Source organism: Vicugna pacos, chromosome 14 (assembly GCF_048564905.1).
Source record: "Vicugna pacos chromosome 14, VicPac4, whole genome shotgun sequence".
Lineage (NCBI taxonomy): Eukaryota > Metazoa > Chordata > Mammalia > Artiodactyla > Camelidae > Vicugna > Vicugna pacos.
In genome coordinates this window covers 50266322-50288477 of record NC_133000.1, presented here as the reverse complement: position 1 = coordinate 50288477, position 22156 = coordinate 50266322, and the positions used below count along the sequence as shown (strand labels likewise).

The 22156-nt window shown below is 35.6% G+C and overlaps 1 protein-coding gene across 1 annotated transcript in view; it reads right to left on the bottom strand.

Moving 5' to 3' along the window:
- The window catches only part of NDFIP2 (Nedd4 family interacting protein 2), a 56586-nt gene that overhangs the window by 11609 nt on the left and 22821 nt on the right, over positions 1-22156 (bottom strand). The window contains exons 2-4 of the mRNA XM_006214814.4: positions 14513-14678; positions 10642-10775; positions 5387-5480 (exon numbers count right to left, since the gene is read on the bottom strand). Coding sequence (XP_006214876.1) covers positions 5387-5480; positions 10642-10775; positions 14513-14678 — 394 coding nt within the window. The remainder of the gene's footprint in view (positions 1-5386; positions 5481-10641; positions 10776-14512; positions 14679-22156) is intronic.

The window sequence follows — 22156 nt, the reverse complement described above, 5'->3', positions numbered from 1 at the left end:
AATGCAATGGCTATTTCTTCAAAGCAATGGGCCTACTCCTGTCATTTCTTCCCTCATAACACTCTTTAGTCACAGCTTTCTTGATCATTTATGGGAACCTGTACTACACGGTGCAATAGACAGAAAAGTGAATTTTGAAGTAAGAGACCTGTGTTTGGGTCACACCACATTCACTCACTAGATATAACCTTGGACTCACTGCTGACTTGTGAGCCACAGTTCTCTGACCTTTAAGTACCTACTTCACAAGGACGATAAAAGGATTAAGGGAGATAATAAAGAGCTTAGCATAGTATAGAACCTGGCATATGGCAACTGCTAAAAAAGTTAGCCATCAGCCATCATCACTACCCATACAAAACAATCCCCTCACATGACAGAGTAGGTCCTGTCTTCCCTTCAAAAAAAAAATTCAGGAGACACTAATATAAAAAAGCTTGTTTATTCTCTACTTTCTAGTTACCATACTGGATAGCAGAGATAGAATACTTCCATCATTGTAGAATATTCTGTTGCACATAGCACATAGCAAAAAGCGTATTTTCACCTTCAAGTATGTGTGTTTAGCTTGGCTAATGTTTGTGTTAGCAGTGGGGAAAGCTCAGAAAAGATAATTATTTTGTATCGATTTAAAGTAAAGAATTTACATTAACAAATAGCAGTAGAGATCCCCAATTGGTTGCCACATATGTGTTAGTGTGACAAGCTGAGATGCTTCTCTCCTAAACCCATAGGACAGGCAGGTGAGGTGTGGGCAGGGGACAGACCCACCGGTCCAGAGCGCTCTCCTCCTTCATCCCAGCATGTTGTAACATTCTATCATGTCGTAAGCATGTCATGTTGTTAAAACATAGGAAGCGCTGATGGAGAAAATCCAAAACAGCAAAATATTCCAAAAGTGTATTTTCACCTTCGAGTATGTGTATGCTTAGCTTTGGGGGAAAACAGTTTAAACACTGTTCACTTTCTTCAAAATTAGACTTACCAATATCTATTACACATATCGCTGTACCCAAAATAGGAGTTAAGACCCAAAAGAACAAAAAGTACTTAATGAGCCACCTTGTTTTCTTGATGCTCTCTGCCAGCGGTATGAATTCCTATACCTTGTGCTCATGTGACATAGCTTGTTATAGACTGAACTGTGTCCCCTCAAAATTCAGGTATTAAAGCCCTCACCCTCAGTGTGACTACGTTTAGAGACAGGGCCTTTAGGGAGGTAAGTAAGTTTGCATGAGGTTATGGGTATAAAGCCCTATCAGAGTAGGACTGGTGTCCTTACAGGAAGAGACACTAGAAAGCTCCCTCCGCACACATGCAGAGAAGAGGCCGTGTGAGGACCCTGCAAGGCAGCCATCTGCAAGCCAAGAAGAGAACCCTCACCAGAAACCTTGATCTTGAACTTCTAGCCTCCAGAACAGTGAGAAAATAAATTTTCATTGTTTAAGCCACCCAGTATGTGGTATTTTGTCATGGCAGCCTGAACAGACTAATATATAATAACTCAGTCTTTGACTGGTTTAAGCACTAGGAAGACAATGCCGTTGTGACTACTGAAGCACACACAGACTCACTTTTTACAGTACTACGAAGGACACATCACTTTTATGGTACTTTTGAGGCGGAAAAAAAAAAAGAAATGCATAACTTGAATCTAATCATAAGGAAACATTAAATAAAACCAAATTGAAAGATATTCTACAAAACTCATGGCCAGTACTCTTCAGAAGAGTCAAAGGCATTAAGAAACAAAGACAATTCTTATTGATCACTGGACTGAAGTTGTATATGTTAACACTTGGAAAAGCTAGGTGAAAGTTATAAGGCAATTGTACTATTTTTGCAACTTTTTTGTAAATTTGAAATTATTTCAAATTAAAAATGAAAACTTTAAAAAGTTTTTAAATTTAAAAAATGTTTCATACTTGCTTTGAAAATAAATGAAAATCATAAATAAATACACATGTAATACTAACATTAAGTACTTATTAATTTTTTGATCACAGAAGAATTCTTATTATACATAAATGCACCAGTTTTGACATACAGTAAGTTCCCAAATAATCAATTTCACTTTACTTAATTCTGAACTGCACAAAGGAAAATTTCTGCCTTATCTTCATGCAATTCTCTGTTTAAACTGTCAGCCATTGAGAAAAACATGGAGCCAACAATTTATTAATTATAAGACATTTCCACTAAATTAAAAGCAATGTGAGGACCAGAAAATTATTTTTCTTATAAACAGAACAAATTCAATAAAATTTAATACTTCACAAATATTATGAGTTTCTTAAAGTGTAGTTACAAGTCTTAGATGTTCCCTTTCTAGATTCATTTGCAATATGTAGTCCCATATAAAAGCTATATAGAAACACAGCTCTACATGAACAGAATAAGTCATCATCATATTGTTTTTCAGTGTTTGGTACCCAGATAACCTCTTTAAGAACTGTTAACTTTTATGACTTGTCCATGTGAGGTGCCTGAAAGAACTTACTGAATAAAGATGCTCAGTATCACCGATCATTGGGGAAATGCAAATTAAACCACAACTAGACACTACCACACAACTATCAGATTTCTAAAACCTTTAAAACTGTCAATACCAAATGCTGATGAGGATCAGAGAAACAGAACTCTCACTGCTGATGAGGCGGTAGAATGGTACAGCCACTTTGGAAGACAGTTTGGCAAATTCTTACAAATCAGAATTAATGTTTTAAAACACCCTTCTAATTCTTTTTAAAGTTACATACAAATAACTTAATATCCATTTAATTATGGTCCCCTGAAGTCTAAAATGGAAATAATGAAGGTGATTAATTATTATGTAGCACGGTCAAGTGAAGATTCACACATGGTACAAAAGGCTAAACCTTAGAAGAATAGTCTTGTAAACAGAGTCCATTACATTTTTAAGCACTAGAGTTCAAGGTCATTTCCACAGAATGTCAATTATCCAATGAACCAAATCTTAATCTATATAACTGACTTCTATTCCATCCTTTAAAAGAGAAAACCTGTTAAAAATAAGCTCAGACACAACAGGTTAGGCATGCCTGAGGCATTCTGCAGTGACACTTCGAGATTATGAGAAGCAAAAACATTATCAGTGGATACACACATTTCTTTCTTTACATTTTCTGAACATGAACTAGCACTTATCTTACCAAATTTAAGTGTAAACTGTTTTGGGGTGTTACATGTGGTAGGAGACTGAATCACAGACATTGAAAACAGAAGGAAAGAAACCAACAAAAGGTTTTAATTCAAATAGTCTTATTAATATTCACTGCAGTTTTATTTGTACAAATTACATAATGTGAAATGCTTAAATTATAAACCACATTAAGGAAAACAGATTTCTGAACCTTAGAAATAGACAATAAAATAGAATCTAGACCATAGCTATTAGTTTAAGGAGTATGGAAAATGCAGCAAGCTGCAATTTGCAGAACAGCCACTAGATGGTAGTGATTACAAATAAATTTATACTCATTTAAGACAAATAAACTGAAGCACTGGCCAACAGCCTACCTGGAAAAATGTTACCAGGAAATGAAGGTGAAAAGTAATTTATAACTTTATTCGTATAATATTAGTGCAATAGTTGTAAAATAGGAAGCATAAAGATGTAAGTTGCAGAAACATAATTTAGTAAAAAATGTAATAAAAGGCAGATAACTGATATTTATATTAAATATAAATATCTATATTCATATTAATATCCCACCCCTGGCCAAAAATAAGGTCAACCAAGTGTAGAGATTATCATGCATTTACAATACTGGTGTCAGTGAAATGCTTTCAGATCTAAAAAATAAAGATTGAAAAGAAGATGGCATGGTTAAATGAAATACAGAAATGGAGACATAATAACCAAATTCTGAGTAAAATAACTAGGTGGCATCAAATAATCTGTTTTTATTCCTAAAAAACAGGTTATTTATATTACAAATAGTTACAATTAATTTAAATTTTTTCTTTTCCAATTAAGAGTTCTCAGAAGACATAACCATGAAATGGTTAATGTTTATGTTGCTCGTTTTGTAAAGAAAATATGTGGGAAGCCTGATATTAATATAAAGGATTACCAGTTGAACTAAAACTAAGAAAACAAGGTTCACTAGACTAATAATACAAAACCGAGTCATTTGTAGCCAAAGTGTTCCTTTCCTTTTCATCACATCCAGCATCATTTCTAACTACAAACTGTATCTAAAACCATAAGATATAAATATTGCACATACATTAATTATCTGGTTGCCAACCTGAATATAATTCACTAATTCTGAAGAGAAAAATATGTCTGCCTACCCTTCCACCCACACATCTCTGAGCGATTATCTACTTCTCTTCAGCAGGTGGAATGAAGGAACAAAAGGGAGAAAGAAACCATTGCAAAATGGAGGAAAAATTAAGTGAATTCTCAGATGCAAAAGTAACTCAATTCAGGAAGTATATACTTTCTATATTTTCTATTTTTAAAGTTGAATGCGGTACTTTAAATAAGTAAAATATTCCTCAGTTTTATTGTCAAAATGAACTTTACAATTAAAATTAATTAAATCAGCATTCTATTAAAGAAGGTATGAAAGCTTCATCATTTAACCAGGTTGAGGGCAGAAATTAACTGTATCATAATCTAATAAATTTATTTACTTGAAAATTGGGTTTCCAAAACTGATTTTTGCAGTTTCAAAGTTTGAGTGTCATAATACCATTTACTGAGTGTGCTATGTGCTAATCCCTGTTATGAACTGAAATAATGAAGACTGTAACAAAGTCTTCCCACAAGTAGCTTAAGTCTACTCTATAAGGTCAAACATTAAATTAAGAATGTTGGAAAATGTTAAAAAATATTCCTTAGGTTTCTGGTCTTCTAATTACTGACCATTCATCCCCAAATAAAACAAACTTTCATATTTTTGTGTCTCAGATCACAGTGTTCCAGTTGCCCAAAACGTCTCCTTTTCCAACCCTTCCTCCTACTTAAAGACGCTCAAATGGAAGTTCTCTACCCCCAAAGCAGAATTTATCACTTCATTATACATGCTCCTATAACAGTGAATGGACATGCAGCACTTCACATGCAGAAACACATTTCGCTTTAAATATGCTTATAGGTATCTCTCTACATTCAGTGTCTAGCATAACGATTGTAATACAAAGTCACCTGGTAAGTGCTTGATAAATTCTAGGATTAGTATTGTAACATATGATCACACTTACTTCAGTATCAGGAGCAATTTACATTTTAAACAAGGTGGACACACATTGACAGTATCTGCCTTTCTTCACTATCTGTTACTTTAAATACACAAACAGCCAATATATGCAACAACAACAACAAAAAAAAAGTTTGGAAGTGAAAAGCACTTACTGAAAAATGCCAGCATGAAAATCCCGTCATTCCCCACTCTGAGCTGGTCCGGATCACTGAAGTCATCTCTTGGTGGACACTCTTCCTCCTGAATCTGCGAAACATGTAACATGAGAGGAGCTCACTAAGCTAATTACAACTTTATTATCTTAAGTGTAAAGATAAAAATTTAAGTAAAATCCAATGTCCTCAATTTATCACACAGACAAAATGAGACAATGAGTAGAATGTCTGGCATGCAATAAGTATTCAAAAAACATCAGCAAATATTCAATATTCGTGGGCACCCTTGAAAAGAGTAACTTAAAAGGTAAACACAAAAGATAAAAAGTGAGTAACACTGAACTAACGAAATCATGAAAGATGGATGGGACTGCTGCATTAGTATCAAATGGAAAGAGGAGTTTTCATAATCAATGGTAGACTTTACACTGGCCCATCTGTGGTTGGCAATTTGGCAATATTTATCCAAAATAAAAAGTATGCATCCTCTGACACAGCAATTCCAGCTCTTCAAGTATAATGTACAAAAATACACATATATTCTCACTTAGAAGAAATGACGTATTAAAGATAACTCATTACAGCAATACTAAGGGCAAAGAAATAGACACAATCTAAGTGCCCTTTAACAGTGGACTACTGTTGGGAGATAATTCTCCACGAGTTTTTTACCTTTCAGTGTGTCTTCCAGGTAGAGGCATAGGCTGCCTTTTTTCTGTACCATCTTTTCAAGGATTTTTATATAGCAGATGGCTTTGGGAGAGAGAGATAGTATCTCTCTGCAGAGCAGAGATGTAGGCAGGCTTATTTACCATTAGGGAATACTGGGTTCCCTTTACTCAGGGTTTCACACTGAGTATAGAGGCACACTTGTCCCTCTTTGAGTTGTGCTGTGGGACCTGAGGCTCGGGAAACTGGTATGAGAAAATGCTAATACCCTGTCTACTACTACTGCTGCGAATATTAAAGTTTTCTGACCCAGCAGCCTTGTTTTCTGTGAGCATCCACAAAACCGTGACAAGCTAATCAGTTAGCTTGCAAGTAGGGTAAAATCTCAGACCGTTTATAATTCTTGACAAACCAATGAAATCAATTATTGTATATCTAAAACAATGAAATTCAAACATCAATGTAAAAATTTTTAAATAGAACAAAAAAGTTTGTCATAGTCTAATGACAATCTCCAAAATGTATTCAGTGAAAATCGTTTGTATAGTACAATACTTTTGTGTAAAAAATAACATACAAATGTATTAACGCAGTTGCTTGTAAATGTAGAAACACTTCTCTGAAAGTACATAGTGTTTTAAGCAGATGGATAAACCAGTGCCCAGGTCCTAAGACAGAATCATACCTGGCATGTTAGAGAAATAGCAAGGAGGCTAACATGGGTGAATCAGAGTGAATAAGAGAAAACAGAAAGAAATAAGGCCAGAGAGTCCCCTGAAGGACCTGGATTTTACTGAGTGAACTGGGAGGTCTTACAGAGTTTTGATCAAATGAATGACGTGACCTGATTTACAAATAGATTACCTCCATGTCACACATAATCTCAATTGGATCTTAATGTTTCATTTCTGTGCTGGTACACACAGAGGCTCAGAGAAGCTAAGTGCTCTGCCCAAGATCACATAATTAGTTAGGTCAAGGCAGGACTTGAATCTAGGATTCCAACCTTCTCTCCATTCAGTCACAGTATTCTCACTACGTATGTTGTGAGAAAAGACTTTCGAAACCATATTGCTCACAATTTACAAAAAAGATCCCTTAAACTCTGCAATTATATATCCTAGGAAACCCTCATATAGTGACTGGCAATTATTAAATACATACTAATAAAAGTTTGTATTATTTCAAGCTAATTCTAGAAATAAACATTAAAGCACAGTATGAACCCCCCAGAAACACTGTCAATATGATGGCAAGAATATAAATATTTCATACTCTTTCGAAACTTACCAGCCCAACAGATTTTATCATAGGACATCATTTTTAAAAAGACAGAAGACATGTCCCTCACAGCATAAACACTGGAAAACACACACACACTTGAAAAGAATCATTGTTCACTAGAGAGGAACAGCCACTATATTATATTCATTTCACAGAAGTTCATGCAAACATTAACAGAAAAACATTTACATGAAATGCTTCAAAAATAAAATATGATATCTATGCAATAATTTCAATTACATTAAACACTGACTTATAAACCCTAAAATTGACTAAAAAATTTTTTAAAACGAAGCAATGTACATTTGCAGCAACATAGATAGACCTGGAGATCATCATTCTAAGTGAAGTAAGGCAGAAAGAGAAAGAAAAATACCATATGATATCGCTCATATGTGGAATCTTAAAAAAAAAAAAAGGCACTAATGAACTTACTTACAAAACAGAAACAGACTCACAGAGATAGAAAACAAACTTATGGTTATTGGTGGGGGAAGTGGAGTGGGAAGGGATAAGTTGGGAGTTCGAGATTTGCAGATACTAACTAGCACATATAAAATAGATAAACGATAAGTTTATACTGTATAGCATAGGGAACTATATTCAACATTTAGTAGTAACCTCTAATAAAAAGTATGAAAAGGAATATATGTGTGTATATGTAAGACTGAAACATTATGCTGTATAGCAGAAATTGATACAATGTTATAAACTGACTATACCTCAATAAAATAAATTAAATTAAATAAAAATAAAATAAAATGAAGCACTGAAATAGAACAACTGTGGTATTTCTTTTCTCTAATTTCCCACATTGGCTAATTTAAAGAAAGCATTCATTAACTTAATTAACTGCTACTTATTAAACACCAAGATAATAATAGCTAGGTGCCAGATAATAGCTAGGTGCTAGAAATATAAACACAAGGTCCTTGTTCTGGAGTTGCTCACAGTTTATCAAGTGCTAGCTTTCATGCCAAAAGATAAAAGTTACTGACACACAATTTTAAACAAGGTACAAAAAAACCAGACTCCACACACTGTAAGGTTATAAGGTGAGACTAAGAGTTTTATAAAGTGAATTGCATAAAATTCAAATATTTTTATAGAAATATTAAAAGTGAGTAATTCATTTCTGCAGATCTGTTGAATCGTCACATAATCATACCTGCAACTCTATACATTAGAAATAAGAAGCAGGAGAAACAGTATTGTCTCCAAGTATCCTGGCTACCTGTATTCCCCCATTGAGACTGGAATTAAGAAATAAACTTTCAGCTCATCCAGCTGAGATTCATTTACGACTGAATGTACCCAAACGCAGAGGTTTTCTGTTTTGTTTTGTTCTTGTTTTTTGAATCTGAGTCAGGTACAGAAACTCATATTCAATCATCCTTTGCAGAAAGAGGGGGCTGGAGCACTGGGATAGAAAGTGACGAATCTGAGAGATTTTTTTTTACAAGGACCTAAGTTAGCCTTTTGTGTACAACTCTTGGTGGTTTTCCATAAAATTTTCCATAATCCTCGCAAGCAAGAGTTACAATAATATGAGAAACAAGTACAAGAAGTACATTCTTCTTTATGGGTATGTTCCAGTTCATGCTAGGGGTCACATTACTTTCTAAAACAAGACACTGGAAATGATGCTAGCGAAGGTTTTACCAGAAACCCTTTCAGAGTTTTCCCTCCAAAAGGTAAAATCACCTTTATGCTTATCTTAAAGCACAGAATAAGACTTAATGCTTCCTACTTTCTCTTTAAAGCTCCACCCTATTGTGTGGAAGTTAGGGCAGCAGAGGACCCAAGGTCCTCAACATTCTTTAAGGAGCCTGACACGCTCCGTGAGAAAAGGGGTTACAGTTCTGTGTCTACACGAGAGTGTGTGTCTGTCTACAAACACATGTACAGACACATAGGCGCCAAGCACTCTACAGCTGACTGTAACAGAAACGCCATGTCTTCTAGATCCACCCTCCTTCTCTAGACTCCCCGCGTCCAGCATCAAAAATCCTTACTGACTGAGCAATATTTACGCCCCCGTCTTACCAGGGACTTACTTCCCCACGGAGGGAAAAGGCAGAAATAATAAATTTGAGGTTTATGTCTTTATTTCTGTGCCCAAGTCTATTTATGTTCACGATTACCTGTGTGTGGTCGACGATGAAAGCGCGAGCGGGTATGGAGAGGGCTGAGGTTAATGGGAGAAACCCATTTAGGAAAAAAGCTCACCTCTCAGATAATCCGTGCACTGGGCTCTGGCCTGACAGTGGCAAGAGGAGAATGCTGCTCATACAAACACCCTTCTCGCCCTCTGCCCCTCACCTAAGTCTAGCTGTCCTGTTCAAAGTGGTATTTTTGTGTCTTTTTCCTGAACAAAATGGGACGAATCCAGAATTTTAAATGACATCTCCAAAGTGTAAATCAAGAAAACAAGGCAATGAACCCTAGTCCTGTTTGCAGCCACACTGAAACCTAAGTAATGTCCACCTTTCATCCAGCTGTAGACTAGCACGCATCCATCTCATGGACTCCCCACTGCTGAGACATACACTCCTTTTACCAGGACAAGAAATAGCATACATGTATGTCACCAGCTCTGTTACTAAGACAGGAAGATAAGGGGAAAGGGCAGTGGAGTCCTTGATCATCTTTTCCAAATTCTAGGGTAGGATGTGGTAAAAGGACTGAAATAAAGCGAATTGACAAACATAATTTGAAGGCCTTGTAACTTACTTCTCTGTGTTTTTAACCTACCTTGAGTTCATTCATAGAGTCACTAGACTGGCTATGCTAAAATATAAAACATGAATAGAAAAAAGAATGACTTGTGATTATAGTCATGGACCACAGAATCTCAGCTATAAAAGGAGAGAAATATATAAGGAAATATGTAAGGTGGGAAATATATAAGGACACTGACAGGGACGAGGTTGATGGTGTGGGGTAACTAGAGTGAGGGAGTCAGAAGGATGAGGGGGGTGAAGGTCAGCGCGTGAGATGCCTGAAATCAAGATTTAGGAAGTGATAAATGACTGGTAAAGATAACATGCAGGATGACCATAAGCTAAGACAGGGTGCAGGGGAAGGTAACAGAAATGGAAATGACAAGGACAAGGAATGCAGAAGGTGAATTTAACTAGGAGAGTGCCCACTTCACCACAAAATGATGACACAAATAAGTAGTAGTAGAGAAAATACCCCCCCCCAAAAAAAAGCACAGAGGACTACTTTCGATATTACTAAATGTTCGTATCAATTAACACGGTGCCGTTCTCACGGAAACCATGGCAGTGTCTTACTCTTTGAGATGCTTCTGCGGCCGCAGCGGCCATTGCAGCAGCTTTGGCTTTCTCCGCTTCATCATACGTAGGAAGCGAGGTAGCAACACTGTAAGGAGGTGGCACAGGATAAAACTCACTGTAAACTTCCGTATCTGAAGAAAAAGATTAGAAAAACATGACCATTAAAAGAAACTAATATAATTTCTATAGCCAAAATAGAATTTAATAATTTATAAAATGCCACAAAGGACCATTACTGCCGTTTGCAGCCCCCTGTTATAAGCTGTGCAACATATAAATTACTACTGCACTGTATATATTATTTTAGTTCTAAACACATTATCAAGAGAAAGAACTGATAAATATCATCTAAAGGCTGATCTACAAAACAGGAACATCAAGAATGAGATTCTCAAAATCTGTGTAAGACAAAGGAGGTAAGAAACACCACAGACAAGCATCCTGCACGTGCCTATTTCTATGCTCAGATAATTTATTTGCCCATAATTTCACAGCCAAAAAAGTTAAAATATCAGGATAAATGTGACAAACACGGATATAGTACTAGACATTTACTACACCACTTCTCTGTACATTAAACTCAGCAATCTGAGGTTCAGAAAAGTGAAGTGATTTGCGCAGTGTCAATGACCAGTAAGTGGCAGAACCCATGAATTTCCTGACTCCAAACACTTAGTTCTAATAATATATGAGGTTAATTTTTCTACACATCAGTTTTAGCAACTCCTAGGCAAACTATTTCTCTTCACTAAAAGATTTGATCATTTTTAACTTTTTTTTCACTTTTGTCTTTTCTCCTCCCATTTTTCCTACATCTACCTAGTTCTTTAAATTTTCTTTTTATGCAGTGTTTCTTCCTCCCCAATTTTTAAGCTATTTTTGAAATATGATCTCCAGAAATATATTACAATATTAAGTACAGACTGCTTATTTAAAAAAAAACTGCATCACTGCCAACTTTGGTATAAGTAAAATAATACACACAGGTCAATCAACTGCCTAGACTTACGCTAGAATCACTGACATAAAAAACAGATAGATTCTAAAAGTAGTCCACACCACAATGTTTGACATCACTTCTGTGATTTCCTCTGTTATAACTATAGTATTTTTACATTTTCTACATTGGTTTATAATTTTATCTATCTTTATCAGAATTTTTTGCACATTCAACATGAAAGTACACTGCACTCTAGCTATACTTTTTCAATTGTGTTTTAATGTATATAGGTGAGCTTTTTTATTAAGTTTTTTTTTTAATGCTACCAATAAGAGCTAATGATCTAAAGTTAGGCAACTTTTACTCTAATGACAGGCAGTGGTAGTGGCAGTGTAAGACTGAATGTTCTCCACCAAAAGGCACAAGAGTCAAATTCTTAGAAAAGACTTACTATTAGGATGTAAAAACACTGTACACAGTTAAGTAAATAGATTTCTAGTTCTGAAGACTAGAGCAGAAGCAAAATTTTAGGAAAAACAATTAGTATGAATTTTAAGGCAGTAACATTAAAATGATAAATTTTAAAAATGGGAACAATCACATATGGTATCCAAGGAGTTGAGATCCTTTACATTAAAAACATTAATGTAAACATTACAGATATGTAAGTTTTTGAAAAGTGTTAACATCCAAGATAGAAAAAATTTCCCCACCAGGAACAGGTGAAAGTTGGAAATGAACATCTTTAATTTTCACTTGTTAATTTTACTTATTTTTCTTCTTCCCTTTAAGGCAGTGGTTGGTTCTCACCACAGATTTAAAGTCTGGGGTGCTCCAATCCCAGCTCCTCTTCTTAGAGGAGTTGTGTGACCTCAAGCAAATCACTGAAGCACTATGAAGTTCCACTTTCTCATCCAGATTGCTGACCCAGCAAGGCTTTAACTTGCTGTTATGGGGTAGAATGGAAGAGTATTCAAGGGGACTCTGTAAACTGAGACATTATACCAATGTCAACTGATGTTGCTCAGATCTATAAAATCAGCCATAAAGTGACCAACTGAAGAATATAATCAGCACAGAAAACCAGCACTGTCCATGCCTAAAACATAACAAGACTAAGAAGCTGAAGAAAAATAGTATAAATAGTTTAAACAGAGAAACAAAATTCCAGAATTACTCAGTCCTTGTGCTCAATTATACTCAGGAGCGCAAAAAAATTAAAGACCAGGAATCACAGAGAAGAATGTGAGAATAAATGAACAGCTAGGTACCAGGCTCCACTTGTCTTACAGCTGAAAGGTACCTGACCTTTAAAAGTGTCATGCTGCATGACCAAAACTGCTCCAGGCCACAGAAAAATGAGATGCTTCTCAACTCATTTTATGCTGCCTCCATAATATTAACACCAAAACCAGAAAGACAGTGCCTAAAGTCATAGGTCATATTAATAAAGCTAAAAAAAAAAACCTCTAAGTAAAATATTAATAAATCTAAATCCAAGAGAGATGGTGATGACAAACAGCATTTATTCCAAGAATGTAGGGATAGATTAGCTTAAGGAAGAAATCTGTTAATAACATTTTATTATGACAAAAATTGAAGAAAAACCATGTAGTTTTATAAGGTACCAAAAAGATGGTTCCAAGGTTCCTGGCCTGCTGGAGCCATTTACTGAAATGGGGAAGACCGTCAGAGGAGAAGGCCCGGTGGCGGAGGAAGACGCAACACGTGGTTGTGGTGGTTTTAAAGCATAGTCTATTTTTTGAAACTCTTCCCATGAAGAGGTGGAGACTAATTCCTCAACAGTCTTGAACAAAGATTAAATGACTCACTTCCAACGAACTAAATGTGGCAGATGTGACATAATTTGAAGCAATGTCCTAAAAGGTGACACAGACTCCATCTGGCTTTCTCACGGAATACATGTTCCTAGAACCCAGCCTCCATTCAGTGAGGAGCCTAGGCCCCAACAAGAGACACACAGCTGTGTGGGCCAACAGCCTCAGCAGAGGCCCGAGCCGAAGCCCTGGCAACACCACACCAAACATGTGAGTAAGGAAGCCTGCAAATGCCTCCAGTCCTAGTCACCACCGGACAACAGTCACATAAGCCTCAGGGAGGGAACTTCATAACTGAGCCCCGTTCACCCCCTAAACCACAAGAATTAATAATAATAAATCACTATTTTACTCCTTTAGGTGTGAGGTAATCTGTTACACAGAAATAGCAATAGGAGCCACAACAAAGGGACTGCAATTTCACTCTTAGTATCTTCCATCATGTAATGGTTAATGTAGCATTACTGGGAAACACAAACTGCAGCCAGAGAAACAGATGAGGGCAGTTCTTTAGAATGACCTGAAAGGGTGAGATGAACACTAGCAAGCAGTAATCACTGCCTTGTATCCAAGAACTATTACCATGTGTAGGGTAACATTAGGTGTCATCCTTCACCTCCATTCACACACACCACTCTCCCACTCAGATTCATCACTAATAACACCTTGTTTTATGACTATGTAAGTATATGCACACACACACACACACACACATATGGGAGTATTTATATATGCATATGTGTGTATATGTATATACACGTATGAATATGTATGTATCTCTACGTTTGTTTATTTCTTACAAAAGTTACATGGCTAGTCCACTGGGAATGGAGTCTAGTGAGCATAAGAAAGTTTTAACAGCTACACTTTTAAATTAATTTTTAAAACAACAATGAGACAAGTAATAAATGAAGTTAGTATTTCATAAATTGTCTTTGGAAAAAATGTTTTTTAAAAACCATAAAACCAAAGAAGCCTATTAATAAGACTGGGTAATTACACAAAACCATACTGGTAAAAACAAAACAAAACAAAAAAACTGAGTTATTAAAATACATTACTAGTTGCTTCAAGCTAGAAACAACAGTACCTGAAGTTGTAGGTACTTCCACAGTAATACTACTGTAGGGTGGAGGAGAAGAGTCAGTTTCAAGCCCCGATGCGGAGGGAGCAGGCTGCCCAGTCGGTGGTGTGGGGTTGGAAGTTGATGGCTGCTCTACAGCGGATGAGTCTGAATTATCCTCTTCATTGTGAAGCTAAGAGAACAACGGGAAAAAGAATATATTAATGTAAATTTTTTTTAATTTTTAAAGATCATTTCAGGCGAAGAATCATTTTTCAGCTAAAAACAAGGTAAAAATAGCATTTAAAAGATGAATGAACTTTTTAACAGACAATCAGTTATTAAGAAGTTTAGAATTTTGATAGTTTCTTTACAATAAAGATGAAGTTCAAATTGTTAGGAAATGATAGAGAAAAAAAAATTCATGATTACAAATAGATTCAAGTTCAATCAGTCCTACTTTGTGATGAGACAAAATTGCATTTAAGGCAAGTCAAGAAAAATGTAACATAATATGTCCTCTGCCATTTGAGGCACCACCCCCTCTCGTTTAGTGTTCACTGGGCATCTGCGTTATACATTAACTAGGTCCCCTTAGAACACACAGGAATGCCTACTCATCCAAAAAAAGCAATTTCCATCTGGTGCCAACAAGGTAACTCTGTAGAAGATAACGTTCCTTTCTGAATCCTACAAGGAGTCACAATGACCCAAGACTCACCTTATTTAACTAAGTAAACTCTCAATATGTTACTTTGAGGTATAACCCTTTGTCTCAAAACCTTACACAACTGTGCCTTGGCCTCTAATACAACAGCTCTCAGAACTTCTGAAAGACTGTCTCTTGGGTTACCATCTTCAGACTGGCTCGAACAAAAATTTCCACTTTTCTTAAAGTAACTACTGATTAATTTTTCATCAACATTTGATTACTTTTTAACTAAACTCATACAAGGGTTCAAGTTAAATTACATGTTTATTAAATAAGACGACGTCAATTTGTGGACTTTTTCCTTGATCATGTTGTTAAATAGTTCTATTTTTCATTCTTAAACAATTACCTGAACAGCAAAAAAAAAAAAAAACCAGGGGGAAGAGTGAGGTGGGATGTGTGTGTGTGTGTGTGTGTGTGTGTGTGTGTGTATAAAATGAATCAGGCTCTGTGTCCTATCCAAACATCATCTCAAAAGTTACCTTCCCAATGTGTCCTATTTATGAGCCTCCTGAAAAAAAAATGTGGGCAATAGCACATGAAAATTAAAATATGTCTTTAATATAGTGACCAGGGTGATGAAAAGCTGCACAATGAACCACAACTTTTTCAGTCTGAAAGATAAAAGGATGACAAGAGGGCTTTGTTAAACACGTCTATAGTTAGTTTTTTATAGATGTATAATAAGTATTTTTAATGATAAGAAACTGTAAGCATTATGATTAACTAGCTGGAGGTCTAGCCTTCCTGTGTACAGACTACTGTTTCTTTTACTTTAATTGGTGTGTCTCCTAAAAATAGCCCTTTTTTCTACTGTAAGGTGATAAAATATTAATGTAATAACTAGAAGCATTGCTTTTGAGAAGCCAGAGACCTCACTGAATGTTTTCTAAACACACCAAGATGAGAACATATGGACGTGCTATGAAGCGTTGCTCAGTGGGTGGTACCCTGCACCGGGGCCTGGTGGGTTAGCCAGCAAGCAGTATGGCCTTTTTCTCTTCTCATTTCTTTTCTCTTCTTTTGTTTCAATTTGGGCTCAGATCAGAATTATAAAGAGAGAACTGTAAGATTCTGGGGAAAAAATGTCTAAAATTGTACTTTAAAAAGTTTCTTAAGAGCTAATACATTTTGTACACTATCATATTCTGACTATATTTAGTACCAGAGGGCAAAACTGAGAAGCGTTAGTATTTGCCAGGAGATAAATTTTAGCTCAATAAACGAACTTTTAATTTTTTTAATTAGAATTTTTTAAATTATTAGAGCACGAGCTTTTCTGTGAGGAAACAAATCCTTTGAGGCAGATTTTGGACGACTACCTGGCAAGACTGCTGCATGACCAGGATGACCACACAGCTGCTTCTCCCAGGACAGTCCCACTATATGCTTGTTGTGCCAGGGCCCCACTCAACTGAGCATCTTCTCTGCCACTTACACTCTCAAAACAATTGTATGGTCAACCTACAAACAACAGGATTCTTGCCCTCTGTTGGAAATTAGTAGATGACAAAGGTCCCTAACTCTAAGTAACATGATCTAGGAAAAAACCTCTGGCAGTCTCTATCATTCAGTGTTGCCTTAGCTACCTGATTTAGAGAAGCAAACAGACAAGGCAGCAATACAATTGATCCACAGAGTCAAGCTACTCATTACAGTCACCCAAGAAGAACGTGAGCTACCTTATCTATGCTCCCAGGGATAAAGTAATACAGCTGGTGCTAAGAAATTTCTTCCGACAGCCCAAGTGTTCCAAACCAACAGCTCAGAAGCTAGGTTCCCAAAAAACACGGCTGCTTAGCAAACCAGATTTTCTACCAAAACTGAACTACAGCAGTCTTCCTCATGCACACCCATACCATTAAGCAAATTAACAGAATCTTCTTAATTTTAGGCTTAATCCCCTCCCCCCAATTTTTTTCCACTACACTTTTGCTGCCCCTGGATACTTTTCTGCTAGTGAAGCTAGCCTATGATAAAGCAACGATTAAGAAATTATACAAATGATTAGGAAGAACAAGTGAATATGAATGGGAAAACTGCAAGTTGGCAAATCATGCCTACTTTTCAGCTTTTTCTTTTGAAAGTAGTAGTTTGGTTGTAGTTTTGTATTTCATAATGTAATACAGGCATACTTTTGCTAGTAAAAGTCGTGCTGGTATGAGAGACTATCATTATTTCATGCTGCTCCACAAAGGGCACCTCATAATCTCCCAATCTGGCTCACATCAATTTAGCATGAAAAGACCACAGTGTCTGCCATAAATGTCTGTGTGTTTCATCACAGGAAGGTGTTCAGCCTCAGCCTCACGTTCTGTGGTTTTATACCAAAATATGTGTTACATATAACATATTTTAAGTTTACTTTTTAAAGACTACATTTTTCAGATCTGGCCACTATCTTGGATTTTTGTCTCAACAATGCAAGTAGCTTTTTGAGATGTATTTATCATTGACTACGCTATCATCTTAAGCAATTAGGTTATCTGTGATAGACATGTGACTGCCTCCCTAAAATCTCCCATCCCTCTTTCATCACAGAGTCATAGTAACTTGGGTGAGATTGAACCCACCCTGTTCTAAGACTAGACCCTGACTATCTCTGTCAGTCAGGAAAATGCTCTCCTTTGACACAACATGGACCTCCTTCTGGGCGGATGCCCAAAGATGGGCAAAAAAATAAGCTAATAAGACTGTCCAGTTAGAGGATATGCAAAACTGCTGTGGAAATGATGATCCAGAGCAATTCCAGTGTTTGATTTCCTTAAGTGGCTTGGGGACCATAATTTAGAAACCCCAATGGAAAAGGTCCATCTATGCATTTTTTAAAAGCAGAAGAAATTTTAAATAATGTTTGAATTATAAAACTATTCAAATCCTGAGTTTTCAAAATAGTCCAATGCTCTGATTTTACAAGCTAACACACTGGTGTTTGTGAAGAAAAAAGTGCTGCCTGACATTTCAGTTCTACAAGGATCAGGCCATTAGCTACTGCAGTGGCCCAGAGACAGTGCCCCCTGAGGGGAATTCGGGATGGAGAAAAACAGGAAACATTCTGTGCTTTGGATCTACTGTCCCTTAGATAGTTAAGATGCATATCTAAGGAAACATTTCAAATGACCCAGATTCTTGCATTTTCTCATACACAGAAAAGCACTAAAATTATTAACTTAAGATGTCTGTTTTTTGTGGTTAGCAGTAATCTTTCTATGCTTAACTTCCCAGCAAATAAGGTTCATACATTATCCTGGCTCCTCCCTTACCTCTTTAGAGCAGTTGCTCAGAGCTGAGAGGCCGCTTCCCAGCAACAGTCCTCAGTAAGGTCCCCGAATAAGACTGAACTCACAATGTTTATGTTGTACATTTTTATTTCAGTCAACATATCCTATCCAAAATAAGTCATAATAAATACAATGACAATGGCAACTTGTAATGAAGAGGTTTTCCTTTCTGTTTCCTTAATCAAATTAAATAAGAATACTCTGACAGATTCTCCAGAAAGTTTCTTACTTGCATGCACCAAAATAAGTCAGCAAATGTGGTAACTAGGAAAATTTAAAAAGTAAAATTGGCTAAGAAGTATGCTTCATAATAAAATGATTGAGATCCAAAATAATGTATAGTAATAATATTTTTTTAAAAAGATAACACCCGACTTGAAATAAGCCACCTTTCAGTAATCAAAATCTGAACATTCAAGAGGTTTTTAAAAGCAAAACTACTTAGGTACAAGGATGAAAAACAAGAGCTAGTAAACCTAACTGCAACCATTTCCTTCGAGGAAATTACCAGGCTGCAAGTTTGTGCTGTGCCCTAGAAGCTTAGAGACTCTTTAATTAGATCTGTAAATGTTATTACCTCCCAGTCAGCTTATGAGCTTCTGAAATTTAGGAAGTATGCTTTATTCATCTTGGTGTCCCCTAAAACGGGTAGCACAGTTTAGGGCACAGCGTCAGCTTCACATTAAATGTGCAGTCCACTAAGACTCCCAGAGTTTTTCTTTTACCAAAAGGCAAGAGCGCTTGGTCAATAATGGATGCACTCAACATCTCAAGATCAATAATCGCACCATATATATTTCTATGATTTCCACGATGTTATTACACACAGTAGAAACCCGAAACAGTAAATCATTCAACTTTTGCGGGCAATCATCATAACTTAATAAGCAAGTATTTGTTCCCCAAAGCTTACTAAATTAAACTAATGGTGTTTCCCAAAAACCAAAGGTAAGTAAATTAATAACAACCTAATCAAGAATATCAGTTCCAACACTGCATCACACAAGTCTTTAGAATAACTGCTCTAGAGACATTTTTATGACAGCTTGATAGAACAGTCAACAGTAAGGAAAGCCACAAAAATCACAAGGAGCTATCCTCTCTCACTACAAAATCAGAGTGAGCAAGGCTAGGTCAAAGGATAGAGACAAACTACCCCAAAGTTCTTTACACACTGACAGAAGACGCATCAATGACTTAGAGCACAGAGCTGTAACGTGTTCATACACAGGACTTTTACTTACCAAAAGTAGTGTACTATTAAAAAATATAGGTACAAAATCAGGTCACAAAAGGGGTAGTATTTTGATACAAGTTAATAAAAATGAAAACTCTAGGGAAAACCAGATTATATTAGACAAAAGAAATGAAACAAAGTACACAGTAGGAAAATGAATTATTAATTTTAAAAGTAAATATTTCTAATAATTAAAGAAGCAAAAACTGTATGTGAGAAAGGATGGAGTAAAGTCGAACTACTGCCAGTAAGGGTATAAATTCATTAACCACCTTGAAGGGCAACTGGCAATTCCTAGTAAGACTGAAGGTGTACAGGACCCAGTAATTCCCCACTCCTAGATGTCAACACTAGAAAACTCTCACACTTGCACAAAAGGAGCCATGTACAAGGATGCTCGTGGCAGTACTATTTCTAATAGTGAGACACTGAAAACAATGGTCTGGTCAGCAAGCAATGAATAACTATTATCCCACGATTTATCTAACACAATTCATTTTAAACTGATGAATTAAATCTATATGAATCATCATCGATAAATCTTTAAAACGTCCTAAGTAAATAAAGCAAGCTGAAAAACTATAAACTGGTAAAATACTGTAACAAATATACTTTTACATACTCTAAAACTAAAATATCTGTTGTATACAGACACACATATATGTAATAAAAACACTGACAGGAATTATATACACCAACTTCAAGAGTGTAGAGAAAGGAATGAAGGGAAGGGAAGGGAGGAATGCTCAAGACCAAAAACAAATATGGCAAAAATGCTAACATTCATTATCTCCACAGTGGATATAGAACTATCTTTTATATTATTTTCTAAACTTTTCTTTATGTTTAAAATGTTTCATAGTTTTAATATTTACTTGAAAAACAAAAAGCTGGCCCACCAAGTTGTCTTCCATATACAAAGTATACACAGCACCCAAGAGTCCTTGGGAAAAATTACTCCACGATAAAAATCAATCAGAAAGTTAAGTAAATAAAGAGCAATGAGAAAAGATGTGGTGATTAGCACCGAGTCCTTTCAAATACAGCACTAATGATAAATATAGAGCAAAAATACTAAATAAATAGCTGCTATGAAACAGCAAACATTATATACCTGAAAAAGTAAAAATATAAGCAACATAAACATCAGGAACTGGGAAAAGAAGAGATGAAAAAAAGTATTAGAACCACTCAGCTCATCGTTCACAGAAGGGATTTAATCTCTAACATCTAAAATTAAAATGTGCAGTTTTTTAAATTACTCTAGTTTCTCACTGGTTTTTATACTCTTAATTTTAGTAAAATCCTACAGAACCTAAGAACTCTATGGTAAAGAAACTTTTATCCAGAATTTACCAGTTCTTTAAGGATTTTTTCCTTGCTGTTAAATTCAAACAAAATTGTATTTCATATTCTCATTTTTAAAATAGAATATCATTATTCCATTCTTATTATGTTATTCGTCTGTAAGCACAAACGCAATGATGCTCACCAAATGTCAACATAAGTTATTTCTGGTTGATAAGATTTGGGTGCCTAGATTGCTTTTTTCTTTGTACTCATACTGTCTGTATTTTTAAAAAAATTAGTCTGTATCACTTTCTATAAAAAATAAAAGGTGATTACAAAACCTTTTATTACAAAAACACTCATACTTTAGCCTAGTAATTCTCATTTTAAGACTAAACCCAAAGAAACTAATCAGAAACTTAAAACAGGATGTCTTTTTAAAGCTGTTTATCATAGTGTTACAATAACTGAAAACTGGAAACAATCTATTCATCCAAAAGAGTACACACACTGTATCAATATGACAGACTGTTATACAGCCATTTAAGATGGTGTTTCCAAAAGATACTTAATGACACAGGAATGCTCATGACACAGTGTTAAATAAGTAACAAGACTGAGTGTAGATCTTTATTATTCATCTTATTTTAAATAAGATGAAACCTTAACAATTTCAAAATGACTGTTAACAGACAAAATGGGTAGCATGGGTGCTTGCGAGCTGTTTGTATTTTCTTTGGTTTTTTAAAACTTTTCTGTATTTTTTCTAAGTTCTCTGGAACAGAGATGAAAGAAAGTATGAAATGTTCTTTTCTTGTTCTTAATGTAGGACAGAATGTAATAAGTTAAAGAGATTTCCATCCATGCTTAAAGGAATAAGTTTCTACAAGTTAGAAAACTGACATTTGTAAAAGTTCTCAATGATACTTAAAAAAAAAAAACACACACACACACAGACTTTACACTCATCCATTCAATAACTTTTTATAACCTTTCTCACCTTCACAAGAAAAGAAAGCCAGGTACATAGACCTAGTTACGATAGACGATGTTTGTTATTTTCCATCAACCCGTTAACATTATCAATACATAAAGTAATACCAGCATGTATCCATTTGAGTGTGATGACATTCTAACGAAACCCATTTTAG